The sequence below is a fragment of the Culex pipiens genome, chromosome 1, assembly GCF_016801865.2.
Source record: "Culex pipiens pallens isolate TS chromosome 1, TS_CPP_V2, whole genome shotgun sequence".
Taxonomy (NCBI): Eukaryota; Metazoa; Arthropoda; class Insecta; order Diptera; family Culicidae; genus Culex; species Culex pipiens.
Genome location: NC_068937.1, coordinates 80796442 through 80810779, shown reverse-complemented (window position 1 = coordinate 80810779; position 14338 = coordinate 80796442). Strand labels below are relative to the sequence as shown.

At 26.1% G+C, this 14338-nt stretch overlaps 1 protein-coding gene across 2 annotated transcripts; it reads left to right on the top strand.

Annotated features, from left to right (window-relative positions):
- Nucleotides 1-11368: 11368 nt before the first annotated feature.
- Nucleotides 11369-13399, top strand: LOC128093841 (uncharacterized). 2 transcript variants are annotated; one of them, XM_052711680.1, is made up of 3 exons: nucleotides 11369-11788; nucleotides 12123-12262; nucleotides 12319-13398. In XM_052711680.1, the coding sequence occupies exons 1-3, from the start codon at nucleotides 11640-11642 to the stop codon at nucleotides 12402-12404; spliced, it is 375 nt and encodes a 124-aa protein (XP_052567640.1). In that variant the 5' UTR covers nucleotides 11369-11639; the 3' UTR covers nucleotides 12405-13398. The 2 variants fall into 2 exon arrangements, 1 of the variants encoding a protein (XP_052567640.1); XR_008212783.1 differs by lacking the exon at nucleotides 11369-11788 and having other exon boundaries at nucleotides 11838-12262; nucleotides 12319-12505; nucleotides 12740-13399.
- The last annotated feature ends 939 nt before the right edge of the window (nucleotides 13400-14338 follow it).

Genomic DNA, 14338 nt, shown 5'->3' with positions numbered 1-14338 from the left:
AATTTAAGAATTTAAGAATTTAAGAATTTAAGAATTTAAGAATTTAAGAATTTAAGAATTTAAGAATTTAAGAATTTAAGAATTTAAGAATTTAAGAATTTAAGAATTTAAGAATTTAAGAATTTAAGAATTTAAGAATTTAAGAATTTAAGAATTTAAGAATTTAAGAATTTAAGAATTTAAGAATTTAAGAATTTAAGAATTTAAGAATTTAAGAATTTAAGAATTTAAGAATTTAAGAATTTAAGAATTTAAGAATTTAAGAATTTAAGAATTTAAGAATTTAAGAATTTAAGAATTTAAGAATTTAAGAATTTAAGAATTTAAGAATTTAAGAATTTAAGAATTTAAGAATTTAAGAATTTAAGAATTTAAGAATTTAAGAATTTAAGAATTTAAGAATTTAAGAATTTAAGAATTTAAGAATTTAAGAATTTAAGAATTTAAGAATTTAAGAATTTAAGAATTTAAGAATTTAAGAATTTAAGAATTTAAGAATTTAAGAATTTAAGAATTTAAGAATTTAAGAATTTAAGAATTTAAGAATTTAAGAATTTAAGAATTTAAGAATTTAAGAATTTAAGAATTTAAGAATTTAAGAATTTAAGAATTTAAGAATTTAAGAATTTAAGAATTTAAGAATTTAAGAATTTAAGAATTTAAGAATTTAAGAATTTAAGAATTTAAGAATTTAAGAATTTAAGAATTTAAGAATTTAAGAATTTAAGAATTTAAGAATTTAAGAATTTAAGAATTTAAGAATTTAAGAATTTAAGAATTTAAGAATTTAAGAATTTAAGAATTTAAGAATTTAAGAATTTAAGAATTTAAGAATTTAAGAATTTAAGAATTTAAGAATTTAAGAATTTAAGAATTTAAGAATTTAAGAATTTAAGAATTTAAGAATTTAAGAATTTAAGAATTTAAGAATTTAAGAATTTAAGAATTTAAGAATTTAAGAATTTAAGAATTTAAGAATTTAAGAATTTAAGAATTTAAGAATTTAAGAATTTAAGAATTTAAGAATTTAAGAATTTAAGAATTTAAGAATTTAAGAATTTAAGAATTTAAGAATTTAAGAATTTAAGAATTTAAGAATTTAAGAATTTAAGAATTTAAGAATTTAAGAATTTAAGAATTTAAGAATTTAAGAATTTAAGAATTTAAGAATTTAAGAATTTAAGAATTTAAGAATTTAAGAATTTAAGAATTTAAGAATTTAAGAATTTAAGAATTTAAGAATTTAAGAATTTAAGAATTTAAGAATTTAAGAATTTAAGAATTTAAGAATTTAAGAATTTAAGAATTTAAGAATTTAAGAATTTAAGAATTTAAGAATTTAAGAATTTAAGAATTTAAGAATTTAAGAATTTAAGAATTTAAGAATTTAAGAATTTAAGAATTTAAGAATTTAAGAATTTAAGAATTTAAGAATTTAAGAATTTAAGAATTTAAGAATTTAAGAATTTAAGAATTTAAGAATTTAAGAATTTAAGAATTTAAGAATTTAAGAATTTAAGAATTTAAGAATTTAAGAATTTAAGAATTTAAGAATTTAAGAATTTAAGAATTTAAGAATTTAAGAATTTAAGAATTTAAGAATTTAAGAATTTAAGAATTTAAGAATTTAAGAATTTAAGAATTTAAGAATTTAAGAATTTAAGAATTTAAGAATTTAAGAATTTAAGAATTTAAGAATTTAAGAATTTAAGAATTTAAGAATTTAAGAATTTAAGAATTTAAGAATTTAAGAATTTAAGAATTTAAGAATTTAAGAATTTAAGAATTTAAGAATTTAAGAATTTAAGAATTTAAGAATTTAAGAATTTAAGAATTTAAGAATTTAAGAATTTAAGAATTTAAGAATTTAAGAATTTAAGAATTTAAGAATTTAAGAATTTAAGAATTTAAGAATTTAAGAATTTAAGAATTTAAGAATTTAAGAATTTAAGAATTTAAGAATTTAAGAATTTAAGAATTTAAGAATTTAAGAATTTAAGAATTTAAGAATTTAAGAATTTAAGAATTTAAGAATTTAAGAATTTAAGAATTTAAGAATTTAAGAATTTAAGAATTTAAGAATTTAAGAATTTAAGAATTTAAGAATTTAAGAATTTAAGAATTTAAGAATTTAAGAATTTAAGAATTTAAGAATTTAAGAATTTAAGAATTTAAGAATTTAAGAATTTAAGAATTTAAGAATTTAAGAATTTAAGAATTTAAGAATTTAAGAATTTAAGAATTTAAGAATTTAAGAATTTAAGAATTTAAGAATTTAAGAATTTAAGAATTTAAGAATTTAAGAATTTAAGAATTTAAGAATTTAAGAATTTAAGAATTTAAGAATTTAAGAATTTAAGAATTTAAGAATTTAAGAATTTAAGAATTTAAGAATTTAAGAATTTAAGAATTTAAGAATTTAAGAATTTAAGAATTTAAGAATTTAAGAATTTAAGAATTTAAGAATTTAAGAATTTAAGAATTTAAGAATTTAAGAATTTAAGAATTTAAGAATTTAAGAATTTAAGAATTTAAGAATTTAAGAATTTAAGAATTTAAGAATTTAAGAATTTAAGAATTTAAGAATTTAAGAATTTAAGAATTTAAGAATTTAAGAATTTAAGAATTTAAGAATTTAAGAATTTAAGAATTTAAGAATTTAAGAATTTAAGAATTTAAGAATTTAAGAATTTAAGAATTTAAGAATTTAAGAATTTAAGAATTTAAGAATTTAAGAATTTAAGAATTTAAGAATTTAAGAATTTAAGAATTTAAGAATTTAAGAATTTAAGAATTTAAGAATTTAAGAATTTAAGAATTTAAGAATTTAAGAATTTAAGAATTTAAGAATTTAAGAATTTAAGAATTTAAGAATTTAAGAATTTAAGAATTTAAGAATTTAAGAATTTAAGAATTTAAGAATTTAAGAATTTAAGAATTTAAGAATTTAAGAATTTAAGAATTTAAGAATTTAAGAATTTAAGAATTTAAGAATTTAAGAATTTAAGAATTTAAGAATTTAAGAATTTAAGAATTTAAGAATTTAAGAATTTAAGAATTTAAGAATTTAAGAATTTAAGAATTTAAGAATTTAAGAATTTAAGAATTTAAGAATTTAAGAATTTAAGAATTTAAGAATTTAAGAATTTAAGAATTTAAGAATTTAAGAATTTAAGAATTTAAGAATTTAAGAATTTAAGAATTTAAGAATTTAAGAATTTAAGAATTTAAGAATTTAAGAATTTAAGAATTTAAGAATTTAAGAATTTAAGAATTTAAGAATTTAAGAATTTAAGAATTTAAGAATTTAAGAATTTAAGAATTTAAGAATTTAAGAATTTAAGAATTTAAGAATTTAAGAATTTAAGAATTTAAGAATTTAAGAATTTAAGAATTTAAGAATTTAAGAATTTAAGAATTTAAGAATTTAAGAATTTAAGAATTTAAGAATTTAAGAATTTAAGAATTTAAGAATTTAAGAATTTAAGAATTTAAGAATTTAAGAATTTAAGAATTTAAGAATTTAAGAATTTAAGAATTTAAGAATTTAAGAATTTAAGAATTTAAGAATTTAAGAATTTAAGAATTTAAGAATTTAAGAATTTAAGAATTTAAGAATTTAAGAATTTAAGAATTTAAGAATTTAAGAATTTAAGAATTTAAGAATTTAAGAATTTAAGAATTTAAGAATTTAAGAATTTAAGAATTTAAGAATTTAAGAATTTAAGAATTTAAGAATTTAAGAATTTAAGAATTTAAGAATTTAAGAATTTAAGAATTTAAGAATTTAAGAATTTAAGAATTTAAGAATTTAAGAATTTAAGAATTTAAGAATTTAAGAATTTAAGAATTTAAGAATTTAAGAATTTAAGAATTTAAGAATTTAAGAATTTAAGAATTTAAGAATTTAAGAATTTAAGAATTTAAGAATTTAAGAATTTAAGAATTTAAGAATTTAAGAATTTAAGAATTTAAGAATTTAAGAATTTAAGAATTTAAGAATTTAAGAATTTAAGAATTTAAGAATTTAAGAATTTAAGAATTTAAGAATTTAAGAATTTAAGAATTTAAGAATTTAAGAATTTAAGAATTTAAGAATTTAAGAATTTAAGAATTTAAGAATTTAAGAATTTAAGAATTTAAGAATTTAAGAATTTAAGAATTTAAGAATTTAAGAATTTAAGAATTTAAGAATTTAAGAATTTAAGAATTTAAGAATTTAAGAATTTAAGAATTTAAGAATTTAAGAATTTAAGAATTTAAGAATTTAAGAATTTAAGAATTTAAGAATTTAAGAATTTAAGAATTTAAGAATTTAAGAATTTAAGAATTTAAGAATTTAAGAATTTAAGAATTTAAGAATTTAAGAATTTAAGAATTTAAGAATTTAAGAATTTAAGAATTTAAGAATTTAAGAATTTAAGAATTTAAGAATTTAAGAATTTAAGAATTTAAGAATTTAAGAATTTAAGAATTTAAGAATTTAAGAATTTAAGAATTTAAGAATTTAAGAATTTAAGAATTTAAGAATTTAAGAATTTAAGAATTTAAGAATTTAAGAATTTAAGAATTTAAGAATTTAAGAATTAAAGAATTTAAGAATTTAAGAATTTAAGAATTTAAGAATTTAAGAATTTAAGAATTTAAGAATTTAAGAATTTAAGAATTTAAGAATTTAAGAATTTAAGAATTTAATTTCCTAATTTATTGATTTCCTAATTTCCTAACTCCCTAATTTCCTAATTTCCGAATTTCCTAACTTCCTAATTTCCTTATTTCCTAACTTCCGAAATTCCTAACTTCCTAATTTCCTAACATATTTACATATAACCTAATTTTCTTATTTTTTTTATTTTACTTATTTGCTAGTATCATAATTTCCAAATTTCCTAATTCCCAAATTTCTTGATTCTCAAATTTCCTAATTCCCAAATTTCCTAATTCCTTAATTCTGTAATTTTCTTATTTCCTTATTTCCTAATTCCTTATTTTCTAATTCCTTATTTCCTAATTCCTTATTTCCTAATTCCTTATTTCCTAATTCCTTATTTCATAATTCCATTATTTCATAATTTAATAGTTTCCCAAATTTCCTTATTCCTAATTTACAAATTTCCTAATTCCTTAATTCCCTGATTTCTTGACCACGTTCCTGTAGGGTCCTAACACGGCTAGCGCACAATTTGATGTTTCTAATTAACACAAGTTTCCCCACATTGTCAAGCATACGAAGGACGACACAAAACGAGGAACAAAGAAGCTGCGCGGCCCCACTTGTTGGGCGGCTCTCCCTTTGTGCGGGGAGAATGCAACGAGCAGCGGCAGAAGACGGATGCGTGCGTGATTGAGTGAGTGATTGTAAAAAACGGGAATGTTCCGGACATTACAAATGGCGACGAGGAGTAAAAAAAAAGTTTTTAAAGGCGAAAGAAACCATTTATGCACAGAGGAAAACTAAAAAAAATATATATAATAAACACAAGGTAAGCGCATTTTAGTATTAATGAGTGCAAATAATAAAAAAGGATTTTGTTCAGTGATAATTGTTAATTGCTTTTGCTGCATCAATTATGCGCAGGCAGCGGGGTCCGCGTGGTTGTTTTGCAGGATTGATTGTGATTTTTGGCGTTCATTTTTTTGAAGTGAGTAATGTTAGTTGTTTTACCAAGATAATGAGGTTTTCACATTGCACAATAAACTAGGCTGCGGGGGTGGCTTATATTGTTTCCCCGTAAAAAAAAAAACATAAATAAATAAAAAAAAATCGGTAAATAAATAAATAAATGAATAAATAAATAAAAGAAAATCTGTCTATTTGGCACAACATTCATTGAGACTAGAACTTTTATGCGGTCTTTATTGGGTTTAAAATGTAAACATAAGTTATTTGTTTTGTTATACAAGAATGTATGTTGTGTTAATCTAAGTTAGAGATGGAATTGCTAATTAATTGTTTGATTTTGTGTAATCTCATTAGTAACCGATTTAAGTAAAATCAAAAAGAATATTATTGAATTTGAAATGGGATGAATGAACTTGAGTTTAGCCTTGTGAAATCTGAGCAGTGTTTTTAAAAAAATGGGCATTGGGAGATTGACTATGTGATATTCAGCATAATTGTGGAAATAGTGAAACTGTGGAGTTTTTAGGATGTGAGCTAATGTATTGATTTGCGAAGGTGTTTTTTATGAGCGAAAGGCTGAGGGCTAAGTAGAAAAGAGGTCCTCCAGTTTGGGAACTGGAGGGACTTCCAGTTTGGGAACTGGAAGGAGTGCCAGCCTGGGGGCTGAGAGAATAGAGAACTTCCAGTTTGGGAACTGGAAGGGTGCCAGCCTGGGGGCTGGGGGATGAGGACCTCCAGTTTGGGAACTGGAGGGACTTCCAGTTTGGGAACTGGAAGGAGTGCCAGCCTGGGGGCTGAAGGAAGAGGACCTCCAGTTTGGGAACTGGAAGGATGCCAGCCTGGGGGCTGAGAGATGAAGTGAACTTCCAGTTTGGGAACTGGGAGGACTTCAAGCCAGGGGGCTGATGGAATAGAAACCTTCCAGTTTGGGAATTGGAAGGTCTTTTAGCTTGAAGGATGAAGGAGGAAATAAACTTCCAGTTTGCGAACTTGAAACTAGGTATTATTTTATATCAGATAACTTTGGGCAACTTGTTTTAATTGTTAAGTTCTGCTCGTGTGGATCAATCATAACGCGCACAAGATTCACACTCCTGATGTCACCGTGCCGGACAGGAAGGACTAGTACTGGTACAAGCAAAAATGACCGACAGCATAACGTTAACTTTGTTTCGTAAAGAAAATAATTATAGATACCGTACAAATGTAACTGAGGATGATTTTTAACAAAAGTGGATACACTAACCAAAACGTGAGAAAAGAAAGAAAAGAGGAATATTTGAATGATGGTTTATGTGCTTGTGGGATGCAATTACAATTTGGACAATGTGCAAGAAATAAAACAAAGTTGAAAATGATGAAAATGCCAATACATGAAAAAAAAACAAAGTTGAGTCTTCCAATATCCGATATCTGAATTTACTGGTACACTTCTGAAGTTTTAATGAAAAGGTGATGCGTGAGTGCTATGATTTTGTAGTAGCTGCACCAGATTGATGTTTGTGAACCGTTCGATTACTAGAGTCTTTATATCCAAAAAGCTGTTTGTTTTTTTTGGGTATATTTGGAAAAATAGCTATGCAATTGGCAGACGACAAACAATTGTATTTCCATGAAAAGAGATTAAAAGGTGTGAATATTAGCGAAGATTAAGTCGTATTAAAAAGTCATGTAGCATAATACAGATAAGGAAGGTATGTCCCTTTGGTATAAACAAGCTGAAGTAATGTTGAGAGAAGTATTTGACACTGTGAAAAAAAAACACTGGTCAGAACTGACATTAGATATAAAATTGTTTAAGTCTTAAATAGTTAGGTTCTGCTCAATTGTTATTTGAATTACAATATACATGTACAATAAAGTCAGAGGGAATTTATTTTAAGTTAGGAACTATCTCTAGGTAGATCAAATCTAGTTTTTGCTTACTATAAAAAAACGGAAAAGCAGCGTAATGATTTCAGTGTTTTGCGCAATTTCCGTTGCCATTATTATGGTTTTTTGTTGATTATAATGAAAGAAATGCGAAGACTATAAGTCAGAAAAAATAAGAAGTTTCGGGGACCGATTTATATGGTTGAAAGAGAGAATTTGTAAAACAATTTTCGAACTATACCAACTGTTTTGAATGTAGACATAAACCGAGTAGGAGGTTGTGCTTTAGTGTTTTTTGTACTGAGCTGTTTTGGTACATGCTTGGACATTTTCTTATTTTAATTTCTTAAGTATATGAGCAATTCTCTACCAAAACCGGAAATGGATTTTATTTGTATTTTTTGATTTGGCTCAAAATTTGTGGGGGCCTTCCCTATGACCAAAGAAGCCATTTTGCATCATTAGTTTGTCCATATAAATTTCCATACAAATTTGGCAGCTGTTCATACAAAAATGGTACGTATATATTCGAAAATCTGTAACTTTTGAAGGAATTTTTTGATCAATTTGGTGTCTTCGGCAAAGTTGTAGGTATTGTTAAGGACTATTTAGAAAAAAATAGGTACACGGAAAAAAAAATTTCCCGATTTTTTTATTAACTTTTTTTTCACAAAAACTCAAATTCCCAAAATACGTATTTTTTGATTTTCGAGATTTTTTGATATGTTTTAGGAGACAAAAATCCGCAACTTTTGAGCTATAGAGAAACATGGTCAAAAAATCTGCCGCCGAGTTATGATTTTTTGAAAAACTGGTGATTTTTGGAAAAAATCGAAATTTCATACATAAAATTTTTTTGACCTCATTTTTTTATGCAAAATTGAATTTGCAATCGAAAAGTACTTTACAGATTTTTTGATAAAGGGCTCCGTTTTCAAGATATAGCCACCGAAAGTTTGATTTTAGCGAAATATTTGCAGTTTTTCAATTTTTAAAAATAGTGACCATGAGTGACCATTTCTAAAAATATTTTTTTTGAAAAGTTCAGAAAATTTGCTATAAAATTGTCCAAGAGACATTGAAGATTGGACCTCTGGTTGCTGAGATACAGCGGCTTAAAGAAAAAGAAACACGAAAATTGAAGTTTTCTAAGTCTCACCCAAACAGCCCACCATTTTCTAGTGACGATATCTCAGCAATTAATGGTCCGATTTTCAATGTTAATACATGAAACATTCGTGAAATTTTCCGATCTTTTCGAAAAAAATATTTTGAAAAAAATTAAATCAAGACTAACATTTTAAAAGGGCCAAACTTTGAATATTATGCCCATTAAAAATGCTAGTATTGATTTATTTTTTTTCAAAATATTTTTTTCGAAAAGATCGGAAAATTTCACGAATGTTTCATGTATTAACATTGAAAATCGGACCATTAATTGCTGAGATATCGTCATTAGAAAATGGTGGGCTGTTTGGGTGAGACTTAGAAAACTTCAATTTTCGTGTTTCTTTTTCTTTAAGCCGCTGTATCTCAGCAACCAGAGGTCCAATCTTCAATGTCTCTTGGACAATTTTATAGCAAATTTTCTGAACTTTTCAAAAAAAATATTTTTAGAAATGGTCACTCATGGTCACTATTTTTAAAAATTGAAAAACTGCAAATATTTCGCTAAAATCAAACTTTCGGTGGCTATATCTTGAAAACGGAGCCCTTTATCAAAAAATCTGTAAAGTACTTTTCGATTGCAAATTCAATTTTGCATAAAAAAATGAGGTCAAAAAAATTTTATGTATGAAATTTCGATTTTTTCCAAAAATCACCAGTTTTTCAAAAAATCATAACTCGGCGGCAGATTTTTTGACCATGTTTCTCTATAGCTCAAAAGTTGCGGATTTTTGTCCCCTAAAACATATCAAAAAATCTCGAAAATCAAAAAATACGTATTTTGGGAATTTGAGTTTTTGTGAAAAAAAAGTTAATAAAAAAATCGGGAAATTTTTTTTTCCGTGTACCTATTTTTTTCTAAATAGTCCTTAACAATACCTACAACTTTGCCGAAGACACCAAATTGATCAAAAAATTCCTTCAAAAGTTACAGATTTTCGAATATTTACGTACCATTTTTGTATGAACAGCTGCCAAATTTGTATGGAAATTTATATGGACAAACTAATGATGCAAAATGGCTTCTTTGGTCATAGGGAAGGCCCCCACAAAGTTTGAGCCAAATCAAAAAATACAAAAAATAAAAATGGTCGAAATCGGCCGGTTTTGTAGAGAATTGCTCATATACAATTGTTTTGTTGAGTTTTTGTATGGCACCAAAAGTTACTCAAGTGATAGAAGTTTTTTTCGTTATTAGCGTGAAAAAAATATGTGTTAGTCGTGGAGGATAGTATTATGCCTGGCTAGATAATTTTAACATGCTGCGATTGTAGAGAGCGTCAGTCTAGCTACTGCGAAAAGTGCGGTGGTTTGTACTGAACTGTTGGTTGGCTGCGACTATAAAGCATACTTTGATTCCGAGCATGATTTGTTTATTTCAAACTTCTGGAATCACGTAACTTATTCTGCCCATAGTTGAGGATTCAGGTATTATGCCAAATCAAGTATTCCGTAAAAAAAAACGCTTTGTTGTGTTCGTCACCGAATCTTCGCCGGTTGGTGATTAGCATTTACAATATTTTAGAGAAGTTCAAGTTTCAGAAGATGCGTTGGAACATCTTCTACCACCTGGAGAAAATAAATTCTCGATTTTTCCAAAAGTGGATATTAGCCTGATTTAGATATGAAATGAAGCATGTTGATCGGACATGCCAACAATTGAGTGCGGGATACAATTGCAGCAGAATGATAATTAATCCTGAGAATCGTATTATCTACAAAAGTCGATGCAAACCAACATGTGATTAACAATCTGTTACTGGCGAGAGTTACATGTAATTATTATCATGTTTTCAAATGATGAGTTGACTTAGTATACCAAAACATTATATATTCCTTTAAGACTGTTCAGCTAGAGTAGCTCGTTTGCTGCCATAATTAGGTGAAGTTTCTTTCTTCAAAAATAATGTTCTTCAATGAAAAGGAAGTACATTGTTTGAATCAGCAGGTTTCGATCAGGTACCTGATTTCATAATGTTTAATTTACCTTGAAAAAAAAACATGTAAAAATTAGTCAAAGGGGAGGAAAGTGGATAGTGTTATCACATTTAAGAATATGTAGTTGATGAAAATGATCAGTTTATAAAGTTTAGAAAATGCCGTCAGCGTAAATAGATTGTGTTGCAAGAATATATAATTTATTGTGCTTCGTGAAGAATCGTATACCGTTTCTTAACCTTCGGGAAGTCGCGTGTTTTCGCCTTTCTTACAAGTGCCCTTACAAACGGTGGGTTAATGAGCATGTGATATTAGCACAGCCAGTAAGCATGTTTAAAGAGTAGTAAGTTTCTGTTGAATTTATTTGATGTATTAAGCGATAATCTGATGTTATTGTTTTTGCACATATCTCTGCAAAATAGACAAACGCGACTGAAGGGCGATTAAAATATTTTGTTTTTAAAAGCAAGGTGGGATGTAGGGTCCTAACACGGCTAGCGCACAATTTGATGTTTCTAATTAACACAAGTTTCCCCACATTGTCAAGCATACGAAGGACGACACAAAACGAGGAACAAAGAAGCTGCGCGGCCCCACTTGTTGGGCGGCTCTCCCTTTGTGCGGGGAGAATGCAACGAGCAGCGGCAGAAGACGGATGCGTGCGTGATTGAGTGAGTGATTGTAAAAAACGGGAATGTTCCGGACCTTACAGTTCCTTCCGATCTGCATACTTAGCTTAAACGAACGCACCATGACTGAACTTGGCAACGCTCACCAAACGAACGCACCATGACGAACGCAGCGAGCTGTCAAAAATTTTCACTTGCGTGCGTGTTCAATCACGTTGGTGGTGGCCGCGGATTTATTTGAGATTTTCAACGTGAAGTAGTGTGTGATTGTGAAAAAGGATCCTCTGTCGTTAAATCGTGCGGGTGGCCGTACCGGAACAGCTCCTAAATGGCGGAATGAGCAAATCTGGATGAGTATTTGCTGTTTTGTGAAACTTGAAAGGGCGGAATCCCAGCAGTAGGCATTTTTCATGGCCTGCTTTTTGTGTTTCTCTTTTTTACCGGGATTCAACACAACGGAGGCGCTCGTTTTGGAAAAGAAGGCACGGCTCCAGCTGCGGACTTTCCCGGCCGCCGTCATGACGTTCCGGGTGTTGTTTCTGCCGAGTGACGGACCAGGGTGAGTTTGAAGTGTGGTTGTTTCTTGGGACATTTTTTCTACGCTATTGGAGGTGGACAGAGCTACGGCCCAGTATTTTCAATTCTGAAACGGTTCTCGATTCGGATTCCGGTTCAAACGTAACAACCCAGTCAGTTCAACTTGAGTTCTGAAACGAAATTCAATTCGAATAGTTAACAAATCCTGTTCCAAACGCTACAACCGGTTCCGTGTTCGTGGAATCTCACTTTGCAGCACTTGCAGACATTTTCCTTGGCCTGCTTGAGAATAAACAAACAAAAAAAACTTTTTTTTTGCTGACTATTTTTTTTATTATTTGTTTTCGTTATTGCAGGGACTATTTCGATCGTGGATTAAGGATGAGCCAAGTAATGCTGCCGGGGAGTTTCTTTCCGGATGAAATCAATGGAAACAGTGCAACAATCTCATCCACGGGTCAACTGATCACCAAGAGGGCAATCCTACTGCAACCAGGTAAGCAGGAGCGGGGGAAAACAGAAAGTGGAGTATTTACTGTTCAAATTCCGCAGGCTGCTTGTTTGGATCGCCAAATTTTCCCTGGCCGTTTCCTGGAAGGCGTTGCTACAGATGCGAAAAGGGTAGACCGACAACGTAGACGGAGTTCCTGTGGTGTTGGTGGTGACAAGAGGACGAAATCAACCGGAGCCTTCGCGCGAACCTGGCCGATTCGATGATGGCGGACGGATTTTCATAGAGGTTGTCGCTGAAAAAATTGCAGCTAAGCCGAGTGAAACGGGAAGGCGAAACAATAGTGCGAGAAAGAGAACGGAAAAGATTGCAAGAGCCCAGCAATTCAATTCGAATTTGGAAACGTAATCTAATTAGATTCTAAATAGAAACCGTTTCAAACGCAACAACCGGTTCCGTGTTCGAACCGGTTGTTGCGTTCGAAATGGAACCTAATTCGAATCTAATTTGATTTCGTTTCAGAATTCGAATTGAACTGACTGGGTGGAAGAGAAACCAAAGCCAAAGTTTGTAACACGCACCAACACGAACACAAACGTACACAGCTAGCTTTTTGGGCCAATACAATAAGAACCATAAAAATACTGTATTTAATTATATATTTCATTGTCCATATTCATTTTTTACAGTATAATGTAGTGGAAAGAAAAAAAAATAATAAAATGAAAATACAATGAAACATACTGTAGTTATTATTTATTCCAATGTACGAATATAGTTTAAACCGTACTATTTAGTATGGAAAAATCCATGAAGAACTGTGAATTTACTGTGCAAACCATTGTAATGGTTACTGTTTTTATTATAAGTGTATGATGTTTTCTATGGTCAGGGTAATTTTTTGGACGGAAAAGGCATCAATGAAAATACGGTAGAATGTATAGTATTTGGTTTTTTTTTGTATGGGGAAAAGTCGAAATTTTTATGGTGACTGTGCCTAACAATACCCCTTTTTTATAGTAAATTCCCAGAATAGGATATATTCTATGGTGAAAAAACATAAAGGCTACTGTAGAATCATGGTAAAAATAACCATAGAATTTATCGTGTGATAACCATAAAATCTACTGTAGGTTTATAGTAAATCTTTATGCGGGTTTGAATCATGTAATAAAAGTATTTAAAACGAGTTATATTTTAAATACAAACCTTCACAAAAGATTTTGTAAAAAAATCAAATCAAACCAAATCAAATTATTTTTAAAACATAAGCATTAAAACATTAAAATACTTAAATTTTTACATATTAAACTGTTCCCACAAAATAAAATAAAATATTAAAGTATTAAAATATTAAAATAATAAAATATTAAAATATTTAAATATTAAAATATTAAATTATTAAAATATTAAAATATTAAAATATTAAAATATTAAAATATTAAAATATTAAAATATTAAAATATTAAAATATTAAAATATTAAAATATTAAAATATTAAAATATTAAAATATTAAAATATTAAAATATTAAAATATTAAAATATTAAAATATTAAAATATTAAAATATTAAAATATTAAAATATTAAAATATTAAAATAATAAAATATTATAATATTAAAATATTAAAATATTAAAATATTAAAATATTAAAATATTAAAATATTAAAATATTAAAATATTAAAATATTAAAATATTAAAATATTAAAATATTAAAATATTAAAATATTAAAATATTAAAATATTAAAATATTAAAATATTAAAATATTAAAATATTAAAATATTAAAATATTAAAATATTAAAATATTAAAATATTAAAATATTAAAATATTAAAATATTAAAATATTAAAATATTAAAATATTAAAATATTAAAATATTAAAATATTAAAATATTAAAATATTAAAATATTAAAATATTGAAATATTAAAATATTAAAATATTAAAATATTAAAATATTAAAATATTAAAATATTTAAATATTTAAATATTTAAATATTTAAATATTTAAATATTTAAATATTTAAATATTTCAATATTTAAATATTTAAATATTTAAATATTTAAATATTTAAATATTTAAATATTTAAATATTTAAATATTTAAATATTTAAATA

Excerpts from the sequence above, each read along its gene's own strand:
- LOC128093841 (XM_052711680.1), top strand. The coding sequence starts at position 11,640 with ATGGCCTGCTTTTTGTGTTTCTCTTTTTTACCGGGATTCAACACAACG. Across the intron at positions 11,789-12,122 it reads CTGCCGAGTGACGGACCAGG|GGACTATTTCGATCGTGGAT; the intron begins GTGAGTTTGAAG and ends TCGTTATTGCAG. Across the intron at positions 12,263-12,318 it reads GGCAATCCTACTGCAACCAG|GCTGCTTGTTTGGATCGCCA; the intron begins GTAAGCAGGAGC and ends CAAATTCCGCAG.